The sequence below is a fragment of the Clytia hemisphaerica genome, unplaced genomic scaffold (assembly GCF_902728285.1).
Source record: "Clytia hemisphaerica strain Z4C2 unplaced genomic scaffold, Clytia hemisphaerica genome assembly, whole genome shotgun sequence".
Lineage (NCBI taxonomy): Eukaryota > Metazoa > Cnidaria > Hydrozoa > Leptothecata > Clytiidae > Clytia > Clytia hemisphaerica.
The window spans coordinates 320,540-345,162 of NW_027103740.1; the positions used below are offsets into that span (position 1 = coordinate 320,540).

General features: G+C 37.1%; 1 protein-coding gene across 1 annotated transcript; it reads left to right on the forward strand.

Annotated features, from left to right (window-relative positions):
• The first annotated feature begins 11,852 nt into the window (after positions 1 to 11,852).
• On the forward strand, positions 11,853 to 16,584 carry LOC136805201 (uncharacterized). The gene is made up of 4 exons (XM_067061764.1): positions 11,853 to 11,922; positions 12,685 to 13,062; positions 14,322 to 14,514; positions 16,299 to 16,584. Exons 1-4 carry the CDS (start codon positions 11,853 to 11,855, stop codon positions 16,333 to 16,335), a joined length of 678 nt encoding a protein of 225 aa, XP_066917865.1. The 3' UTR covers positions 16,336 to 16,584.
• Positions 16,585 to 24,623: the final 8,039 nt, after the last annotated feature.

The following is a 24,623-nucleotide window of genomic DNA, read 5'->3' on the forward strand; positions in this document are numbered from 1 at the left end:
GGCCGTTCTAAGCAAGTAGGGCTAGGTCGAACTATTTTTCTGGTCCCAATGGTTTCATAGGTTCTCCAGTGTTTTCGCTTGTTTTCAAGAGATATTGGCCGTTCTAAGCAAGTAGGGCTAGGCTGAACTGTTTTTCTTGTTTCAATGGTTTCATGTGTACTCCAGTGGTTTCGCTTGTTTTCATTCTAGCTAAGCAAGAAGGGCTAGGCCCAACTATTTTTCTGGTTTCAATGGTTTCATAGGTACTCCAGTGTTTTCACTTGTTTTTAAGAGATATTGGCCGTTCTAGCCAAGCAAGTGGAGCTAGGCCGAACTATTTTTCTGGTCCCAATGGTTTCATAGGTTCTCCAGTGTTTTCGCTTGTTTTCAAGAGATATTGGCCGTTCTAAGCAAGTAGGGCTAGGCTGAACTGTTTTTCTTGTTTCAATGGTTTCATGTGTACTCCAGTGGTTTCGCTTGTTTTCATTCTAGCTAAGCAAGAAGGGCTAGGCCGAACTATTATTCTGGTTTCAATGGTTTCATATGTACTCCAGTGTTTTCCCTTGTTTTTAAGAGATCGCTTAAAACACAATCTGAGAGAACCCACTAGCTTCTGAATTCAGTCAATCTATATCCGCTTTTATTATTAACATCACTTTGAGTATGCTTGCAATTTTTGGTGATTTCTCATCTTAAGATATCATATTTTGCTAATCCATAATTATTTTGATTAATTTATGTCATTTTGTCATGAAAATAATGATAGGATAATGATCACGCTCGTCTTTCTAAAACCTGCCTTTCTGAGACCTAACGAGCTTCTGATTGATGCAATTTTATATCCAGCCACACTTCTTGCATCACATTCGGTATGCCGAATATTTTTACTATAATTGTCTTTTTAGGCGTCATATTTTGTGATTTTGTCAATATTTTTGTCAATAACTATCATTAAGTCATGTTAAAGTAACAATGGAAAAATAGATTAATTTCCTCTCTTGAAACCACTCTCTCAGAGACCTTACAAGCTTCTGACAGACTCTCAGAGACTATACAAGCTTCTGACAGACTCTCAGAGACCTTACAAGCTACTGACAGATTCAACTTTATATCCTTTCGCACTACTGAGATCACATTGACTATAATGAATATTTTTTATGTATTTGTATTGGTAGGTACTATAATTTATCTTTTTGTTAATATTTTTATCAAAATGTCAACATGGTCTCAGTGATTTGCCAAATTATCACTTGGCTGTATATCAGTGAAAGTTACAAGTGCAAAGAGTTACATGTGTTACGAGTACTGGTAACTAGATATGTAATGTTAGGTTTACCGACCCAGGTTACCTACAATACCGATAAAAACAAAGGAAAACACTGGAGTACCTATGAAACCATTGAAACCAGAAAAAAAGTTCGGCCTAGCCCTACTTGCTTAGAACGGCCAATATCTCTTAAAAACAAGCGAAAACACTGGAGTACCTATGAAACCATTGAAACCAGACAAAAAGTTCGGCCTAGCCCTACTTGCTTAGAACGGCCAATATCTCTTAAAAACAAGCGAAAACACTGGAGTACCTATGAAACCATTGAAACCAGAAAAATAGTTCGACCTAGCCCTTCTTGCTTAGAACGGCCTATATCTCTTAAAAACAAGCGAAACCACTGGAGTACATATGAAACTATTGAAACCAGAAAAATAGTTCGGCCTGCTCCACTTGCTCAGCTAGAACGGCCTATATCTCTTGAAAACAAGCGAAAACACTGGAGTACCTATGAAACCATTGAGACCAGAAAAATAGTTCGGCCTGCTCCACTTGCTCAGCTAGAACGGCCTATATCTCTTGAAAACAAGCGAAAACACTGGAGTACCTATGAAACCATTGAAACCAGAAAAATAGTTGGACCTAACCCTTTTTGCTTAGCTGGAATGAAAAACAAGCGAAAACACTGGAGTACCTATGAAACCATTGAAACCAGAAAAATAGTGAGGCCTAGCCCTACTTGTTTAGAACGGCCTATATCTCTTAAAAACAACCGAATACAGTGGAGTACCTATGAAACCATTGAAACCAGAAAAATAGTCCGGGCCAGCCCTACTTGCTTAGAACGGCCTATATCTCTTAAAAACAAGCGAATACAGTGGAGTACCTATGAAACCATTGAAACCAGAAAAATAGCCCGGGCCAGCCCTACTTGCTTAGGGCGGCCTATATCTCTTAAAAACAAGCGAAAACACTGGAGTACCTATGAAACCATTGAAACCAGAAAAATAGTCCGGGCCAGCCCTACGTGCTTAGAACGGCCTATATCTCTTAAAAACAAGCGAAGACACGGGAGTACCTATGAAACCATTGAAACCAGAAAAATAGTCCGGACCAGCCCTACTTGCTTAGGACGGCCTATATCTCTTAAAAACAAGCGAAAACACTGGAGTACCTATGAAACCATTGAAACCAGAAAAATAGTCCGGACCAGCCCTACTTGCTTAGAACGGCCTATATCTCTTAAAAACAAGCGAAAACACTAGAGTACCTATGAAACCCTTGAAACCTGGTAAATTGTTCGACCTAACCCTTCTTTTTTAGCTATTAGGCCAATATCTTGTAAAAACAAGCGAAAACACTGGAGAACCTATGAAACCATTGAAACCAGAAAAATAGTTCGGCCTAGCCCTACTTGCTTAGAACGGCCAATTTCTTGTAAAACCAAGGGAAAACACTGGAGTACCTATGAAACCATTGAAACCAGAAAAATAGTTCGACCTAACCATTCTTCCTTAGCCAGCAGCAGGGCCAATCTGCCGATGTCTTGTAAAAACAAGTAAAGGGAAAACTGATCCGTCTGATGTAATATGTTTAAATAGTATATTATATATCACGTTACAACCATACTACTCTATAATACGTCTAATGTTTTTTTGAATACCGTCAGATTCAGATCTGACGTGTATTGAAAAGGCCGACGATTTCGCCTGCCCATACATTGCGAGCTTGCCCAAAAAACAGCAGAAAACAGGAGAAAACAGCGGTTTTAGACGTCAATCAGCTTATAACTTTGTTTGATATCTTCAAAAAGACAAAGGAGATGGATGTCCAGTCGTTTATATGTTCATGGTGCAATCAAGCAGCCATTAAAAAGTGCTCACGAAGAATGTTTACAAAGGCTTGGTTACACTTCTTGCACTAGCGTATTTTATTTATTTAGAAAAGCCCTGTTTTTTATCACTTTTTATCTTTGTGAGTGAGTCCACCTTTAGAATATTGGCCGTAGTACGCCCACAGCCAAACGCCCACGCCATAATTTGCGCCCCAACAATTTTCTCGATACATACATACATAGAAAGACTATCGTAATACTTTCGCTAAGGTAAAATTAATAAAGACGTAAATTTTGTTTTTCCTGTTTGTGTAGACTACCTCCTACCACTATGCTTACTCATTAATTGAAAATGAAAAATTACTCATTCTCATGGAATCATTATATAGACACTGGATCCATTGGATTAACAACTGACTGATTTTTAATTTTAATTACTAATTATATGTCGTTATGACGTTTTAAATTGCGAGAAAGATGTATTATGACGTTTTAAATTGCGAGAAAGATGTAAAAAGATGTTATGTATTTAAGAAATTGAATATTGACACCAGAAATGTTTAAACTTCAACCTCGAAAAATCCACCGTGCCACCAAAAGATTTTCATACCACAGTGGAGCTATGAGACTCATGTCTAATATATATCAATCTCAGCTCTTCTCGGAGAAATATAAGAAAGATATTCCCAACTGAAAATTCCGTGTCATTATAAGCATTTTGTTTGATTTTACTCGTTTGATTATGTTTTTCTCACACCACACCATAAATGCATCCACTTGTTATTCTAGCATGTATTTTCTAACTTTTTGCCATCGAAAGTACAAATAGAAAAATATAGCGATCTGAAGAGACTCTATAATAAATCCATGGCTTACTTATAACAGCAGATAGGTCAAACCCTTAAGATGTCAAGACATTCTACTATTCTACCATCAATCATTTATTATTAACAAAAACTACACTACATTATAATAAAAATAAAACGTAAACACGTGCGAATTGCACGTGTAATCTCATTAACATTACAGTCCCGTTTGTCTGCGATTAATCCTGCTAAACGTTTGTAGAATACCATGCATTCTTTTCCCTTTGCTCCATTCGTGGAGAAGACTAGGGGAGTGAATGTTCCATTTTCAACTTGAAGTATTCTTTCGTTGTAATGTCTTTTCTTCTCTTTCTCGTTTGTTTCATAGCACTTTGTAAGCTCTTGGCTTCGGTATCTCTGGGCTTGTAGGTCAAAGACCCTTATGTCAAAAAGTGCCCGTTAACCCCTTGTCCAAAAGCTAACAATGCTTACGTCGAGTCTTGCTTCTTTCGATTGGTTTCCTCTTGTTTCTTCGCCTTCCTGGATTTCTGATAGTATCGGTTCGACTTTACCGTCTTTGCATACTTCTTCTAACATCTCGGCAGTGATATCACGCAGCTCATTATGCCTAAGAGTGACAAAACCTCTTTTTTTACATGACAGAGCATGCGCAACGTCGAAGGTTGCACCACATGCACATTTTGATGGCATCTTGTCGAGTTTCCAACCGTAGCGCAATCGTATAGCATCAGTAAACTCGTTTCTAGAGAGGTCCAATCCATGTTCTTTCAATGGCAAGGTCGTCAGCCAGTTGGATACTCCTTTTTAAAGAGTGAAAGTTAGCGTTTTGGGGAAGAAGTCGTTGCATTTCAAATCTTTCGCAAATTCAAAAACCCACTTTCCCTTGGAAATAATTGACGTTTTTTCGTTTGGGACCCTTGGGGCATAAGCTACCCGTTGACCACAAAAATTTCAAAATTAGCGAATTGACCGTTGACAACATTAGGGGTAAAGGGACCCAATGACGTCACAGTTTTGGTAAAAACTTCAAAATGCGATATCTCGAGTTTGAAACGGAGTTGGGAAGTCGTTGACCCCTCATTGGATCGACAATTTTATGGAGAATAAGATTGGAGGAGTTGTGAGGCTTGAAAGTGACTTTGAAATTTGGCTGAATTTTTAGGTGTTTTCACTTGATGACGTCATCAAAACAGGAAAAATGCAATATCTCGAGATTGGATAGGAGTTAGGAAATGGCTGACCCCTTATTTGATCGGAAATTTTACGTGGAATTAGTTGGAAGGGGTTACGGTGGGTATATAGAGACTTTCAAACATGAAAATATTCAAATTGAGGCTTGTTGCGTCCGATGACGTCATCAAAAACCGAAAAATGTAATATCTTGAGTTTGAGAAGGATTTAAGCAATGGTTGACCCCTCATTGGATCGAAAATCATTGAGAGAATCTTTTGGGTAAATGATTGATTCATTTTAGTAAAGTAAAAATGTTATTACCCATTCGATGACGTCACTTAGGGCCCAAATGACTTCACCAAATATGAAATTTGCGATTTTTCGAGTTTTGATCGGTCTTAAGTGGCAATTTTTTGTTCTTTGGGCTTACAAATCAGATATTTTTACCCTCTCCACAATCCAAAGGGCTTATGATGCGTTCAGCTTATCTTTTCCTCGGCGGGTGCGACGCTGGGTGACGGCTAGTCTATATACTAAAAGTCCAATGTGAGTGAGCCGTGGGGGAGCCATTTTAGATTTTTGAGATGGGGGTTCGAAAGTTACGTGACCGATTGTGTGTTTGGATGGGTGGTTGAAAACGAAAGCGAAAGATATTGGGCATTGTATGGTTTTGGAACCCATGGTTTTGCAGGTAATACAAACATAAATTAAAAATATTTAGCCATATAGAGGCGTAGTGGTATAGTGGTTAACATCCTTGACTCCCGCCTGGGAGACCCGAGTTTGATACCCACCGTGTCTCTACGATTCACTTGGCAAGTGAATATACCTTCGCCCGGGTCAACCTATGCCATGTGAGGGGAATTTGGGTACCATTACTCTGATGCAAGAGTATGGGTGGATTAGACAGATATTTTGACGTGCCGTGGCACTCATAAGGTTCGGCCTTGCGTGAACATCGCTCTCCCAGTGTCGTTCGAGGGTCATGGTATACACCATGGCTTGGCAGTTCGCGTCTGTCAAGTCGCAGTGTCTGTCAGCGCTTTGATTCCTACTCCTTTGTGGGTAAGACCCATCCCGAATGCATTCGGAGGGCTCATATCTATCTATCTATCTATCTATAGAGGTTTTTCATGTTTTATTAAGTTACGTATTTCGACCATGTAAGGGGATCGCCTCTACGGATTGGAATGTTTGCTTTCATAATGGCGGAAATTACATAACTTAACCAAATGAGAAACCTGGCTTCAATGATGAGTAGACCTTTTCCGAACCCCACAGATACCTTTCTTTATAATGTATAAATTTTGTCTTATTGGTCAACAACAGGGAGGACCAAAAAATACGAACGAAGGAGAAGGATCTTGTTATCTGTCTCAATACATCCCTTAAAAAGCCAAATGTCATATCTTTCTGTTTCATTCTCCTTTCTTGTTTTGTTAAGTTACTATTCTGATCTGTTTGTACAGCTTGTGGCACTTCGTGGAGACAATAATTCAATTGAGCTAGAATCTGTCCCAAAACTTGTTAAGTTACTATTATGTTGTGTTTGTACACCCCCTTCCCACTGACCCACTGGAAAAATTGGCCAAAATATCGTTCCCGGTGAAATATTATACTCTAATTTTTGTCAACACTGAAAATAATGTAATAAACAAATCCCTGCAGTTTGTTTGTGGTCCTTTGTGGAAACAAGTACTCAGCTTTCTAAAGTTGTTGAATTTTTCGAAGCATGCCACGTAAAATACGTGTTATTATTGGCTCCAACCCCGTCCCCGTGTATCCCAGGCTTTCTCGTGTAACTTATGGCATGTCCGAAAAGCCATAAGTTTGGCGCAGAAAATTGGGGGCCTTAGACATGTTCATTCATGCCTTTAAAGAAGCGTATTAGAATGTAGAATTCAAAACTGCCTGTTAATAAAATTAATTTTTTCACCCAAAAAAGTTATTAGGCAAAAACCAAAAAATGCTGACGTCAGCCAAACTTGTTTTTTGAATAACTCCAGTTTGGCTGATGGTATAAACATGAAGTTTGGACCAAATTTGCACATCATTAATAGTATCATTTGGAAAATTTTTTTTGAAATTTTGTTGACATCAGCAATTTATTGCAAAATTTCGTTTTTCGCTGATTTCTGCTGACGTTAGCAAAATTTGGAGAAAAAAAATTATGGTATGAATGAACATGTCTAAGGCCCCCAATTTTCTGCGCCAAACTTATGGCTCTTTGGACATGCCATAAGTTCACGAGTTATTTACGTTATTGATTGACGCCAGAGAATACCCTAGTGTTGGTTGTCGCGGGAACTTAAAAAAATTGACGTTACAAAGTTATACTGCAATTTTTGAAAATATAAATATAAGATATTTGGACCAAGTGATATACATCGGGACCGACAGGGGAAGGCGATTGTCGTATCTGACGTCAAAAGTAATTTTATAATTTCACTTTTTTTGCTGATCTGTCCAGTAAGCATGTTACAACAATATAGGTAGTTCTCGGGGCATTTGCGCCCTTCTGTCTGTCTGTCTGTTCCATAAGTTGGCATTCACGCCCTGTGGGCTTCATCGTGTTATTAAAATATCACCTTTAACCTTTACACGCTTTTTTTATAAGAATAGTGTACTTTGGATGTGGGTCAAGTATTCTTAAGAAAGTGCCAAAATTGAGGGTGAAATTTTCTTAACGTATTCTTACTATTTTAGACTTGACTTTTTTACAAACATGAGCAATGAACGATTTGAGAGTTTTGGAGTTTTGAGTGAACCAACGATGTAAAAATAATAGATAACCAACTACCTCTAGAAGGCACTTCTCCCAAGAGAACAACCATTGTTTTCCTATTGAAATGAGCACTCTATTAAAAAGCTCTGTGTGCAGTGCGTGTTATGCTTTTAGCTAGATTTTGACACACTTTTTGATATCCACTGAATTGATAGAAAATTTGAATTGTTATTTACTGCAAATTTTGGAAGATCTCACGTATGAAAAGTGCATGAAGGTTGCATGATACAAAATAAACAGATGAATGTTTATAGAACAATAATATCTAATTAAAAAATTCCTTCTGTGAGGCTGCCTATAGGAAAATACACTTTTTCTAACCCAAATTTCGGAAAAATATACATCACGTGATCGATTCTGTCCAATAGAAGGTTGCAAATGAAGCAGGTTTTTATTTAATTGCACTTTTTACGATGTTAAATGTCATTTATATTTTTTTTCAACCGTAACACGAATGTGTTTTGAAAATCAAGGCAAGTTGGTTATCTAATATTTTTACATCGTTGCTGTATTCTTATCAAATTCTCTGAAACTCAACCCATGAGGTATTCTTAGGGTATTCTTACGATTTGGCCAATTTTCACCCTGATATTCTTATAGAAGATATTCTTATTTAAAAAAAAGCGTGTACACTGTACAAACCTTGAAAGAGCTTTGCAGTGCTGGATGTGCATTTGGAAACTATCAACTTCTAGCAATTAGAACCCCCTCCCCGTTTATTCAAATTTAAAAGATTTCTTCAACATACCCCTCTCGTTTTAATTTTACCATTTAAATATCATGTACGAGCTTTTAAAGGTTTTCTTTTTACATCAATGTTTCCGTTTCATATCAGACACATGTTACATATCAGGACAGTGTCTACCTATTGCTATATTATGCTGATATAAGCAAAAAAAGTGTTTTTCTTTTCCTCTTTCTGACCAATCTTGCTCCACATCCGTGTCAATTCAATATCAAAAAGCTTATAAATTGAAATTGATGAGTAAGTAAGCAAACGATATCACAATTATATAAAAAGAAAACATTTAAAGGTTTCAACAACATCAGTAATTTGTGGTGAAAAAGTGCTCTATACCACGATAGAGCTAAATTCAAAATTTAGCAACAACATTTTTTCTTTTCGTTATTCTGACCATGGATTTATTATACACTGGATATACAAGTACCTGATTTTTGCTGATTTCTCGTGTACTAGCTATGTCCGCAGTAATGATATTATTGTTCACCCTCCTTCGCTCATTAAATGATTTTTCGAAGCATTTTTATTGCATTTCTTATCGAAAATCACTCATCCAATTCCCAAAAGAGACTTAAAACTTTCCTGTGAGAGTCAAATTCTTCTAGTTAATTGCTAATTATAAGTCGTTATGACGTTTCAAGTTGTGAGAAAGATGCAAAAGATGTGTTGTGTATAAGAAATTGAATGTTGACAGCGGAAATTTTCAAACTTCAACCCCAAAAAAACCACTTTGCCACCACGTGCCTCCAAAAGATTTTCATACCACAGTGACACCAAGACACTCAAGTCTAATGTTTGTTACTTTTAGCTCTTGTGGTAACAGTTTTGGAAAGATATTCCCAATTGAAAATTTCGTGTTACTATAAGCATTTTGTTTAATTTTTCTTGTCTAATGATGTTTTTCTCACAATAGATCTCACAAATGTATCCGGCTTGGTATTCTAGCCTTACTTTCAAAGTTTTTTCCCTGCAAAGGTACGAAAAGAAAACGCTAGGGAACTTTTTCAAAATGAGATTAATAAACATTTAAAAAAATCAGATACCTTCGAGCCGCCATGACAGTTGTCCTTTGCGGACAAAGCTAGAACATCAATTGTTTTCTGAAACAAAGGAAATACAATGATCGCTCTCCATCGTTTTATGAGTCGTTTATCCAGTGTATAATAAATCTTTATTCTGACCAATCTTGCTCCACACCCGTGTCAATTCAATGTGAAAAAGCTTGTAAATTAGCAAACGATATCACACTTATTTAAAAACAAAACCTTTAACATATCTTTTTATTGTCTTCAAATTTTAGACGAATGGAAGTAGCGAAGGAAATGGAGCCTTTAGGCGAGGAAAATAATCGGAAAATCCAGAACGAGTGATATATTTCCAGACTGTTTTTTTGGATCGCCGATAAAATAATTGTAATATAAGTATTTTTGTACAAAAGTTTTTTATCGTGCATTTATTTATAGATTTTTTTGTGGAAGAAATACCTATTTTTGAAATTATATCTTTCCTATCTTTCCTATCTTTCCATTGAATGCTGTGTAATTCTCTGAGAAATCATCATGGAGCATCATCCCACATTTATTGTAGCTTTTAGAAAAAAATACAAATTTTTTCAAATGCTTTTAGGGAAAACGACTATGATTGCACACCCCTGTCTCACAGCCCAACTGGAACTTTTTTCCTCAGTGGGGATAAACATTCCTATTGAACTTCCGATGGGGATAGAAATTCTATTGTTTTGAGGTTAAAAAATTCAGTGGGGATGGTTTTGTAATAGAATTTTTAAACATTGAATTTCGAATGGGGATGAAATCAAAGTCATTTTCCCAGTGGGGCTGAAATTCCAGAGTATTTTCCCACTGGGGACGAATTTTTTGCCAGATTTTCCAGTAGGGTTTTAGGGTCCCAGTGGGTCTGTGACACAGGGGTGTGATTATCTGAATCAATCCAAGATAAAATATTCCAGATGGAAGATCTGTCAAAATCCATTTCCTTGACTATATTTTGAGCAGAAAAATTCATAGCATAAGTAAACATCATAAAATCCCTTTGCACAAGCTGCTGCACACGGAAAGACGAAAAAGAAAGACATAAAGACATAGTGGCCTCTACTAGTTGAATCATACACATTCCGCAGAAAGCGGGTCAAGGTAGTATAGAGAGTTATAAAAAAATCAGTCTCAGATTTAGAGACAATTTGAAGAAATGTTCAAAATGGAAAATCTCTTAGCGGTTTTTGGCAGTTATTATAACAAAGGGTCTCGGGTAGCCGCCCAGGGCTGAGAGATATGGAAAGAACGGATGTCAAATTCGTTTTTATTTAATCCATTTTCCTGGCGATCGCGTAAGCATGAAACAGTCTGCAGTTTGTTTTGATTTAAAAAAGAGAGTAAACTTTGTTAAACCTAAACTATAATTTTGGTGAATTTGGGCTAAGGTTCCCTTAAGTTATTTAAAGATTTACTATTAAGGGGCTTTGAATAAATCGATAACGGTCAGGCAATTCTTCAAATTAAAATTGATGTGATCATAAATATCTCACCATAAATATTTTAATATTGATTAATAAGTTTATGAATTAATCAAATTTTTCGGTGCAAGAAAATTCTGGTTGCCCGCTTACTTAAAACCACAGATATCTATCATATTCTTTTACACACTAGATAGGCTAACTACAGATTTCTAATAAAAGTCTGTCAAGTTTAAAAAGTCCGCTATGTTGTTTTCTGTTTACGTTAGATTTTCGAACGTTTCTACTTCAAAACATTCGATTCGAATCCCACTGTTGAGCACCGGTGTTAAAACTGGACACACTTTCTTTTATATGAGAATCCCGATCCAGTCAAGCAGTTAGAGATCAGTGTTTAAAACCACACACTTCAATATGGCGGCAATATCATATGGTTACGATTTTTTTTCTTCGAGAAAATTTTAACAGTACATTGGGGAAGTTTGAAAAATCTAACCAATCAAGAAAACTTTCTAGAAGAATTCAACCAATTATGATACATGTTGCGACCAGAGGAAAATATGATGGCTGGTTGACATTTTTCTTCATTCAAAGTTTGTGAATATACTGAAAATATGGGAGCACAAACCAAAAGGATTGTTAACAAATATTTTTAAGAAATTGAAAATCACTAAAAGCAAAATATTGTGAACCAAGTCAACAACAGTGTGCTCAATATTCTTTAGAAATATAGAATTACACGAGTCACGCTCTCAGTAGTTATACTATACACATCATGGCTAAAGATGTGTGTGGGCGTTTGTGTGTGTTATGGGCGATTTATTTTCTTCCCCCGCCCACCCAAGGTATGTCGTTTTGTTCGTGATTGTGTTAATCTTTTTATCGTTTATTTGACTTTTGAAATATCAGCTTATTTTTCTAGCCCGCCTTTTCTCTTGCACTTTTGCTTATGGCTTCATTTTTTCTTCAAGACAAATTCTCCGGGTGACCTAATTCACTTATTCACTTATTCACTAACTATAGTTTTTAAAGATTATACACTCGGCTGCTTAGCAAAATTTCATTTCAGTCTTAATTTATGGTTATTGATATGCTTAGACTTCGATTTGTTGATTTTCTTTGGGTTCATGGAAATTTCGAATTTTTAAGTCGGAACATTGATTCGGCTCAAAGAATGACGTGTGTAATAATGATGTAATTTGAAAATTGAAAATCGAAAATCTTTGACAGTTTTTGGTCTAACAAAGCTCAAACAACTTTAAAAGTGACACTAAAAAGGTCACAAAAGAAGGTTTAGAAAAGCTACACGAACTTTTTCGCATTTCAGCTTTGAGGTATGCTTAGCATTATATGTTTATTTTTTACCGAATTTGAGCCTAATAATGCTTCTAAATATTATGCTTATAAAAGAAATGAGTGTTAATTGCAAACTATTAATTAGTTTAAATGGCAAACATGCTTCTTGAACATAAAGCTACGTAAATTAGTCTTTTTTTTACATTAATTGCATTTACATCAGTCCAAAACTGGCGAAAATCGCGGACGTTTTTGCTCACGAAAATTGATACGCCTAAAGTATGTTCATTTTAAATATCTTTAAATTTTAGCTTTAGAAATCCACACATCATATCCTGGAGTTTACGAAGCTGGAAAGCCAATTATTCTGCAATGGAATGTGACTTTTTCCTCCAGACTAGATGACATCAATGTCCTTCACTCAACTAAATTAAACCTTTATCTCAGCAGCAGAAATGGAACGAAAATCCATGTTGGAACGCAAAGGGGGGTTAATGAAAACTTCGACGTCTTAACCAAAGATGAAGCTCAAATCTACATCGATGCATCTTCAGTTATTGTGATTATCCATAAGCTAAAATTCAGTGATTTTTACAACTTCACTTTGGAGGCAGTCGAACGAAAGAAAACGCCGCCATTTGAGATCGTCGGCCGACAGGAGAAGGCGATTGTCGTATCTGACGTCAAAAGTAATTTTATAATTTCACTTTTTTTGCTGATCCGTCCAGTCAGCATATTACAACAATATAGGTAGTTCTAGGGAAATTTGCGTCCTTCTGTCTGTCTGTCTGTCTGTCTGTCTGTCTGTCTGTCTGTCTGTCTGTCTGTCTGTCTGTCTGTCTGTCTGTCTGTCTGTCTGTCTGTCTGTCTGTCTGTCTGTCGTCTGTCTGTCTGTCTGTCTGTCTGTCTGTCTGTCTGTCTGTCTGTCTGTCTGTCTGTCTGTCTGTCGTCTGTCTGTCTGTCTGTCTGTCTGTCTGTCTGTCTGTCTGTCTGTCTGTCTGTCTGTCTGTCTGTCTGTCTGTCTGTCTGTCTGTCTGTCTGTCTGTCTGTCTGTCTGTCTGTCTGTCTGTCTGTCTGTCTGTCTGTCTGTCTGTCTGTCTGTCTGTCTGTCTGTCTGTCTGTCTGTCTGTCTGTCTGTCTGTCTGTCTGTCTGTCTGTCTGTCTGTCTGTATGTCTGTCTGTCTGTCTGTCTGTGACTGTCCATCTGTCTGTCTATATGCCTATCTATCTGTCTGTCTGTCTGACTGTCTGTTTATATGTCTGTCTATATGTCTATCTGTCTGTCTGTCTGTCTGTCTGTCTGTCTGTCTGTCTGTCTGTCTGTCTGTCTGTCTGATAAACGATATAAACAATTCACAAATTTCAAAGTTTCATTGTTATCACCTTACCTCTCAAGCATTAATAAAACAAACAAAACTTATTCATTCAAACCAGAAATATTTCCCCCTAAATGGTTAAGCAAGGTGTGTTGCTAGTGGTCCCCAAGAAGGTAAAGGTAAATATATTGATACAGTTGACGCTCTCTTATTGGTGTTTTATTTAATATGCTCCATTATTCGATAATAATGAAAGTCAACGTCAACAAGAAACACCCAAAAACAACGCTCTGTCTGAGATACGGAATGTTACCTAACCGTAACAGACCGAACTTTGCGTTATCTTTTCATCCAGCAAAGAAGAGTTTGGTACAGGCTAAGCGTTTTTATTCTACTTTTTACACTAGGCTCGGATAGTGGCAAAAATTCGAGTATTTGTTTTGGACTATTTCCATCATCATTTGATTTTTACCATTGGTTTTGCTGTATTTTATTATTTTTTTTTTTCTCCTTGAATTGTTTTTGCTAATTTTATTTTATGTTCAAGCTGTCATACATTTTCTTTAGGAAAAGTGGAATTTGGACTTGATCAACAGATCTGTATTGCTTTTTCCTTATTCTTCATTTCTTAGACTTGACATGCGCAGAAGGGTTCAAACTTATATCAAGTGGAAAATTCTGTGAAGAGATGTTTGATTATTCTGAAATGACAACCCTGATATTTATCATTGTGCCAACGTCAGCAGCTCTTTTGGTCATTACCTGCGGTTTTTGTTATTGGAAAAGTAGACAATTAGATCGTCTTGAAGCGTATGCGCTAAAAAGGTAAATCTTTTAATCGCATAAATTCTCGGGAGATTTTATTTCGCGAATAGACGATATCGGGCCTTTTTCACGAATAAACGATATCGGCTTAACGTGAAAACTCAGATTTGACCTCCGAGAATTCCCCACAGTGCTTTGTGCGGAAAAAAAAATTCACGGTGAACTTTTTTCCGCGCAAAGCATTGTGGGCAATTCTCGGAGGTCAAATCTGAGTTTTCACGTTAAGCCGATATCGTCTATTTGATATAATCTTTAAGATCAGATTTTCGGCTTTCGATACCCTGTAAATTTGCTTTTTGTGACAAGTGTATGTTTTTTTATAAGCATAACGTTTATAAGCCTACCGAGACCTGAATTTGTCTAATAAGCATGTAACAAGCATATTACTAAGCTTGCTTTTGAGGTGTGTTATTTCCCTATCTTCTTGTATCAAGGAAAGATTTTGGAAAATCTGAAAAATTAATTTGATAAACATAATTTGAGCCTGAGTCTAAAATATCCCTAAGCATAACTGAGCTTGTTTCCTAAAAAACATATGCTTATTAAAAAAACATGTGTGGGTGATTTCAGGACCATAGTTATCCAGCTGATTCGCAAAATAAATCAAATCCATGCAAAACATGTGAAAATGCTGCGCGGACCTGCCTGAATGATGGAAAGTTCAACTTCAAATCAATTCTCTAGAGGACAGAATAAAGTACAGCAGGGTCAAATTCCGGAAATATGCCGGAAATACTGTTTTTTTTTGGCATTTTCTCGAGATTTTATCATTAGTTTTTTCTGATTTTTTGCACAAAGATGCGTATTAACAATGCCCAAAACATGGCCGATTCCGATTTTTGAGAAAAATTTTTTCCGGGAGAAAATGCCTGAAATATGCCGGAAATCGCCGTTTTCTGGGTTTTTTCCTTATATTTCCAATTTTTTTCACACAGAAACATTATTGATAACAATGCTCACCATCAAGCATGATTCAATTGTCAATAAAGCTGATTTTTGCAACCAAAACTTTCTATTTATTTTTTTCCTTACAACCCTTTCCTCTCCCCCCATCAACAATCAATGATGAATTTTTTGCGTTATGCATTTTCGCTAAACGCTATATTTTCTGACTGATTTTTTTCATTTTTCTCCTCGCATTGCTATCTAACTTTCATCATCAGGTAGGTCCATTCAGCATCTAGCTTGTTTTTTTTGTTTCGCCGTGAAGCCCACTCGAGACTCGAGATATTGAACTTCAAAAAGCGCAAAAACTGGACAAAATAGCTGTTTCTGGCTGAAAAACACGGTTTTCAAGGGTTAATATCTCGAGTTAGGTACAGAAATCACCTATACTTGCAATATATCTCCATATCTCTAATCTTAATTTTTTGAGAACTTTCCAAAAATATACAACATACAGGTCTCTGTTTTCTCAAGCTAAAATTTTCATTAATTTTTGACCCTATGATTTTTGCCTGAGACCATCGTGTTTGTCCGAAAATGACACCAAATTTTGATTCCCCTAAGCCCTTAGCTCTCCAAAAATGTATAACATAAGTGCTTTGACCAAAACGATTTTACAAAATTCCCTCCACTTCCGTTTATTAAACTTTGAAAAAAGAATTGGACCTCCTTTTTATTCGGAGCCCCGACTTTTGGGGACTTTAGAGTAAGTCTTTAAGTGAGATGAATTTGTAAATAAAGTTTTTTAAGGAAAGGGTAGATTTATAAAGGTCTTGAAGGAAACAAAGAAAACCCTCTGCTCGATATGATTTAACTTCTTTTTCGTCCTTTGCTTTCAGGAATAACGGTGAAAATGTAAATATGGTGCATATCTGAAATTTGGAGACTGAGTGGTGGCAACCCGACTCTGAGAAAGCACCTTGTGGGCGAGCGGTCACGGCACGCACGGGGTTCTCACCCTCTATGACGTGCCGTTCCAAGCAACTTTACCGCAACCACTTCGCTGTGACATTACTTCTCGAGACTACAATTCACTGACCGCAATATCAACGCTTTTCAAGCCATTGGATGTATACGGGCATCTGTATGAAAGCCGAGGGCGGACAAGCCACTGTGATTGGTTGAAAAACTCATTTTGGTTGAAACCTTGATTTGAAAATATTCACTTTACAGAAAAAGGTCTGCGTGGTTGGCATATGTATACAAGCGTGTGTTTGAAAGCCGAGGGCGGACAAGCCACTGTGATTGGTTGAAAAACTTTGAAACTTGATTTCAGAATTATTCCATTATTGAAAAAAGTCTGCGTGGCTGGCATATGTATACGGGCAAGCAAGCGCCAATGTGCCGTCAATATTTATAAAGATATCTAAATTGCTTTCAAAGTAGTCAAGATTAACTGAAATTTGCATGATCTGATTAATAAATGGTGGAAAAGTCCATCGAACATCTATATTTTTTGTGAAATTTAAATAGAAACGCCGCTTTTAGGTTAAAAACCCAGTAGGTAGGTAGGGTCGTTTTTTATAAGAGCCAGTAAATTTTGTCAGGAAATTGTAATGTGAGTTACTGTGAGCACAAAGTTTAGCTTTCTCTGAAATTTAACCTGTGGGGACAGACTGTACGAAATTCATCGCGCATGTCTCAATCACATTACATATTATTAGTTTTTTTACAATCCTCCTGAGACTTAATATTCATCATCATCATCATCCTTCGACCGTTAGGTCGGAAATACCGAGTATCTCTCTCTCCACAGCTCACGGTCTGACATAACTGTTTTCAGTTCTTCTAACTCGAGCCCTGTTTCCCGCCTCAAATTGTCGAGGAAAGTTCGCTTCCTTGAGTGTCTAGGACCAGTAGGGCACCACAATAAGATATCTGAAATGATTTCAGATTTTGCTCTGAAACAATAGCCGGAGAAGGTTAGCCTCCTGGAAGAAAGAACAGAAGAGATTCTAGGGAGACCTTGGTAGATTTGGGCAAGGTTGGGATGATCTCTCCAATCAAGATTTTGAACCCTTTTTAGGAGATTGGTATAACACCCATCAAGACTTTTCTCCATAGATTTTGTCATGGTCCAGGTTTCAGAACCATAAAGAAGAATGGGCTCCACAAGACACTTGAAAATTTTCAGCTTGAGGTTATTGTCAAGATCACATTGCCAGATTTTGTTGAGCTTATTACAAGCTTTCCACGCAAGTGCTTTCCTGGTTTTAAAGTCGCTATCAGAACTGTTGATAAGAGAGCCTAAGTAGTTGAAATCGATTACTTTTTTAATGTCAACACCTTTCAAAGAAAATAAAGGGAGAAAGTTTTCAGAGGAGCAAAGATATTCTGTTTTTTTCTCGTTACAGTAAAGACCGACCTGACTTGCTGCAGTTTCTAAAGAATGGAGTAGACTTTCGAGATTTTGAATACTTTCTGCAACAAGTGCGAGATCATCAGCAAAATCCAGATCAGTCACAAACAAGCCAGGATTACGTGTGCCCTGGGGCGTTTTAATTTGAATTCCCTTTTTGTTAAAAGTATCAACAGAAATTCTTAAAACATAATCCAAAACAACTATAAAAAGAAAAGGAGCAAGAGTGTCTCCTTGAAGAACTCCTGCTTGAATATTAAAAATATCTGTATCCCCATCAGGTGATACAACCTTTGCTTTGGAAGAAGTATACAATGCTTGAATAGCATTTATAATTTTCTCAGGGATACCATAGAGACCTAGAATTTGAAACATTTTTTCTCGACTGATCGAGTCGAAGGCCTTTTTGAAATCAACAAAACATATAAAAGCATCTTTATTGAGTTTCCTCATTTCTTCCAGAATTCGTCTGATAGATAAAATTTGAGAGAGTGTGCTCCTGCCCTTCCGGAAACCGTTTTGGTTTCTCCTAAGGAGGGGGTCAAGAATAGGAACAATACGGTTAAATAAAAGTTTGTTATAAATTTTTGCGGCAATTGGCATCAAGGTGATACCTCTGTAGTTTGAGGCTAAGGTCAGATCACCTTTTTTGGGAACTGGAATGATACCCCCTGTTAACCATGCAGAAGGTGGCACAAAATCGTTAAATGTATGGTTACAAAACTCTAGAAGGAGGTCAAGAAAAATAGGGTCTTTCCATAAAACTGTGGGTATATTGTCTAGACCGGAAGATTTATTGATAGAAAATGATTTTAAAGCTATTTTAAGTTCATCTTTAGTATAAAAGACTCTGTTGAAATGTGTAAGAGATCAAACACTTGGTTCAGAGGAAGTTGGTCAGGTCCGAGAAGTGGGGGATTTCCAAGCAGTGACTTGAAATGAGCAAGCCAATTCTCTTTTCTTTTCTCTGGAGATCCTCCTTTGAGCTGGATCGATGGATGATCCTTGCGCCCTGACAGTTCATTGATTGTCTTCCAAGCAGCTGAGTGTTGATTGGAAAAATGAAGATGTGAAATAGAGTCAATTTTACCTTGAATAAAAGATGCTTCAGCTGTTAAATAAGCTTCATCTAAATATTTTTGGGCGTCAGCAAGGCGTTTTGAGGTTCTTCTGGTTGCGCGAGATAGGTGCCTTGCTTTGACTTTATCGTATTCATTGCGTGCTGCGATGACTAGATCATTTTCAGACAGATGTGTTCTTTTGGTTTTAACTTTTTCGGGCAAAAGAGAGAGACAGACATGTTCATTTGCGTCTACCAAAGTTTGGTATTTCTCTTCAATATTGTGATCGGGACGAGAGAGGAGGTCAAATCTATTTTTCACTTCAACCGCATAAATAGAGCGAAGATTAGAACTTGTATAAACTTGTTGCCAATCAATAGATTTCAGAGGGTTGGGTTTGCACTTTTTAGAAGATCTCAAACTTAGACAAATGTGCAGAAACGACTCTGTGGTCTGAGCCAACAGAAGAAAAAGAAAAATATGATTGAGCATTTCTGACACTGTTTTTCCATTTATTTCGGACAAGGACATAGTCTATTTGGGATTTAGTTCCAGAGGGATGTTGGAAAGTCCAGAGCTTATTAGTATTTTTCATAAAAAGTGTATTTGTAGCAACAAGCTGATGTTGTAACATAAAATCAAAGAGTTTATTACCATTTCTATTTGTCGATTTATGGTATGAAAATCTTACATTATCATTCCCTAACTGGGCATTAAAGTCGCCAGCTAATATAAGAAAGTTATGCGCAGGAATAGAAAGGATAGTTTGAGAAAGAATGGAATAGAAACTATCGACATCAACCTGTTCAGAGACTAGTTGGACTGTAACAAGCTACAAAGGTTGTTTTAGGGTTGCTATTAAATTCGGCAACAATAATTCGATTTGAAATTTTACGGAGAGATAAAAGATTTTCTGCTGCTCTAGAAGAGAGTAGCATACCAATACCCCCGATTGTTGTTCCCTGGGAATTTTTCCATGCTGAGGCGGTTACAAGCTTGTTTTTACCAAGATTTGAGTGGAGGAATTCAATGTCTTTGTGTAGAAATCTATGCTCTTGAATACTGAGCACATCGATTTGGAATTTGGAAAAATACGAAAGAAGCTCTTGTTTTCTACTAACAAGAGATAGAGAGCGCACGTTGAAAGTGCTAAAAATGGCTGGATGTTTGCAAACTAGTAGTCTTTGTGTTTTAGGTTTTGTCACAGACTCAATCCTATCACCGTCAACTCTCTCTGGTGAGTTTGGAGAAGACGGTTCATTGGTTTCGCGGGAAACAAGGTTTAAGTTTGAAACTGAGAAAGCAGGGGCTTTAACCCTGGTGCTGTTTAAAGAGTTATTCATGGTATTTCTTTCGATAGCTAAATGTTTCTAATGCTCCGCGCCACTGGATACATCATAGGGAGAATGACAGTAAATACTGTCTAAAGAGGTCAACCACCCCATGAGGCAAAAATAAAACACTGCAAGAAGCCAACCTATGCAGAGTGTGCAGTACCCAACTAACTTGGGCAAAATCCCTTTAGCCTGGAGGCCAAACGGACAGATAGGAGAACCATACTAACGGTTTCTTGTTAAATGCTTCTACCACTATTCACTTTACCTGCAACAAAGTGAGATTTAATGGTTTTCTCCAGGTTTTACAGTAATCCTTCTGTTTTGTGGAACGAAATTTAATGTTAAAACTTGATAAAATACAGTATTTGCGTGATAAAAAGTGAATTCGCAGTTATATAGTTAAAATATAAGTTGTATGTACAGGTTGAAAAATTATACGGTTACTATTCACAGTCAAAAGTCTTAGTCAAATGAGGAGCGTACTGACAATTTTCAACACCAAAGTGATTAACATTGCCTCTATGATTCTTTATAAATAATTGTTAGATAAACATACTACTGTGGACGATTTTCAACACTGAAGTGATTAACATCGCTGTAAGATGATCAATGATGGTATTTGAAATATAAGCGTATGATGGTAAATAACTATTCAATAAATGTCATAAAAATACAGCGATTTTCAACACTAAAGTGATTAACATCGTCTTGGATGAAAAAAATATATATTTGTTTTATCTAAGAATTAATATAGCAGAAAGAAGAAAGGCAAGTGTTGACGTAAACTTGATGGAAAAAAAGGGCACACTGTTAATCTGACTGAACTTTTGAAGATTGGCTCTGCAGGGCAAGGGCGCCAGACTTCCAGAAGGAAGTCATCCTTGGGGAAGACTTAAGTAGTCAACCCGCATACCCAACTTAATATTACTTAATGGGTACATCCTGTACATCCTGTGCCTAAGTTCAGGAGTTGCCATAAAGCCATTATGGTAATAACCGGGAGGGCACATTGCTATACATTGTATTACTTATGGGATAAATTTTCACCAGAATTAAATATCATGAATTTGGTTGTCATCCGCGAAAAATTTTTATATTTAATTCCAAAAAATGTCAAAAGACACTTTTAACATGTTTACAGACAGCAAATAAGCACATTAATGCGTCACAGTAAAAATGCATAGTTTGGCAGTAAATTTAGCAAAAATAGCCCAATTTCGTCTACGAGATTGAGTCCCCGTGGAAATTAATCCCATTAAAGTATCTGTGAAATTGGTATCCCTCAAAAGAACTCTTTTCACTGGCTTAAAAGTATTGAGCTAAAGAAGAAACTCTTGAATGGGAAATGAAGCGGCTTATTTCTCATCTGAAACGCGTGACTTTTATTGAAAGTAAAATTCATCGCCATATTTTATAATGTATACAATTTCAAAACACACGAGGGCGTCAGAGAACCAGATCTTGATTACAATTGTCAATGTCTCGAATCTTTCGTTGAGTCTTTCTTTGAAGATTTTGACAATTTTTGCCTCTACAACATATCTTGGTAATCTATACACCTTTTCGACCAGCCGCCAATTGCCGCGCGAGCATTTTTTTGTCCACTTTATCCTACCAACCTGAAACGCTTTCTCGTGTCTCCACTCCATTTTTCTTTTAATAACATTTGTGCTTCTCTCACTTTTGTCCCTGGGACAAAATCAGCGTGTCTTTTGGTTATTTCCCTCACTTTTTGTCCCATGAAACAAAAGAAGAAACCATGGGACACGCACTTTTTTCTTGTGTTGGTGGGATGGAGCATGCTGCATTGCACCAACGCGAAAAAAGCTCCTCGTGTTCCCAAGCCTTTAGTTAAAAATTAACTTTTTTGAGAGGTAGCTTCAAAAACACCGACTTGATTTTGTCTAAGCCATATTCTTGTTTTTTTAAGGATTTCCAGTCTCAATGTTTGTCTTAAGTATGCTCAATTTAAACGTGGCATTTTGATAGGAAGTTAATTTGGCTAAAAAATCATTACTAAAAAAACTGTTTTTATTATAAAGCCCTGAAATGGCACAAATTTGGAAAATATGGTATGAAAATTGTGTGACGAATTTCGGGTAAATCCGTAAAAATTTGCTAAAACACGCTTTTTCTTTTATAAAAATATACTTCATAAGAATATTTGATTATAAAATTAATCAAAAATTTGAGCATATGCTAAGAATACAACCATCATGGGATTTGGCAACTGAATCTAAATTTAAAGATTCTCCGAATTTGAGCTTTGGGTTCATAAGGGTTGCGAAGCAATCCAGACTCCACCTCAATTCGCAAGTTGCTAGCCAAAATAAGAGACACTCTAAAAATCCCTCTAATAAAGCCGCTATTAGAGACAGGGTCGTAAGAGCCTTAATGCCCCAAACACACCACATAATCCACGGCCGCACAACACCCGCCGTCGCTCGTGCATCGCTCTTTTTTTCCTTCTAGTTATATTCTAGTGTAAATGGTGCCTTAATTAAATCGAATGATATTCGTCAAACGATCAAACATTTTTATTCGAATCACGAATCGTCTGTCGAAATCATCGAAACATGAAAACAAAACAAAAACAAAAATGTACAAAGATGGCTTGTTGGTTCTTAGGCAGTTTTGATTTATTTCTTGACAAATTCGACAAATTTGATTACCTTTGTACTTCTTTATCAAAGAATATCCACTTGGTTTTGCAAGGTAAGTTTTGTTCAATAAAAGAGCACTCCTCCCGGCCCGCGCGACTTGCAAAAACCTCTCATTGGTTGACTTTATTTGATACTTACTACTTGCTGTTAAAAGTCAAGGGATGATGAAGATCCTTTCTGTCACCTTTCAAACTAATTCTTTTCCATTTAACAGAAAAATAAACATTTAAAACCGAAGAACCTCTGCTTAGATTGCTGCCCGCGCGGCAATTTGAGCAACTTCAGATTCTAAGTCCATGTTTCGGCTTCCGGTAATTTTGTTGCTGTTCACTGCTAGGGTACACCATTTTAAAACGGCATTTTTCGCAGTCCTAGCTAACAAACCGAGAAAGTTTTTGTGGCTTCAAGCCAAACCATTCAAGGTCATTTTGATAAAATCATCGGTTTGAAGATGTGATTTATATATCAAATTTTATAGCAAATTTTCGCTTGGGATAGAAGTTAAAGGGTACGTGCACACAATATAGCAAAACTGCTTCGCTCATAAATTCGTTAAATGGTTAAATGGTTTTTTAGCGCAACTGCGTTTTGGAAATTTTTTTTTTTTTTCAAAGCAAGTTAGTAGTGCAGTGGTAGAGCATCCGGCTACGGTGCGCGAGGTTGTGGGTTCAACTCCCAGCCGGGTCATACCAAAGATTCCCAAAATGGTACTTGATGCCTCTCTGCTAGATGCTCAGCAATTAAGAGAAGGATCAAGGGTAAGTGGAGCAATCCAGGGAGAGAGAGTGGCGCCCTCCCCTACCTTCGGGTAGACAGCTATCGAAAGAGGAGCCTTCGGGTCACTTCCGACTGCGGTCGCAGACTTACTTACTTAAAGCAATTTATCTATGAATTACCCCCAGCCATACTTAAAGATTTGAAAATGCCAAATTTTAGCTTGAGGTGTGTATTGCATGTTAGATTCAGGCTCGGTTTTGATTCTAGCCTAAGAATATCGTAAGAGTATTTCAGAATGATTTTGCTCAAAAAGTTAAGAATATTCATGATGAAATGGAAAAACACCATTCTTATAAAGAAAGCGTGAATTTCTCCCTTAAAAAATACTTTGTTCATATAAGTTTTTCTATGATTAGAGTTGTTGAAGTTGTGTTGTGTCATTTCAGGCTTGGAAATCGAGACTTGAGAAATTGAAATTGCATTTTGGGACTATGTAAGTAAGAATAGTTACCCCACATACTCTTAGGTGCCAAATAAACGCCCCCCCCCCTGCTTGTCAAATTTTCGAAAATTTCCATTCCCCCCCTATTCCACCTCCCGGACCTTATTAGGACCCCCCCCCCCCTCCCAGGACCCCCCCCCCCCCCCCCCCCCCCGTTATTATTTTTAAGAATGTTTTCAGCTATCAAAGAGAAGACCCCTTCTTTGACCCCTGATTTTAGCCTATTTAATCTTGTTTTTGGGGGGTTTCAGAAGTGCAATAACCCCCCCCCCCAACCGGCAATTTACGCCCCCCCCCGTTTATTTGGCACCTAAGAGTACACTTTATTTACAAGAACACCCTGATACTAGCTCAGGTTTTTTCAGACGCATGGGCATACGAGCACGTTTTCACATCCGTGACAGGCGTATTAAGTCTCAAATTCAAATTACAAACCTGGATACACGTTTTTATATAAGAATATATTTTATAAGAATATATATGATGAAACTGGGCAAATAAATTGAGAATATACTAAGAATATTG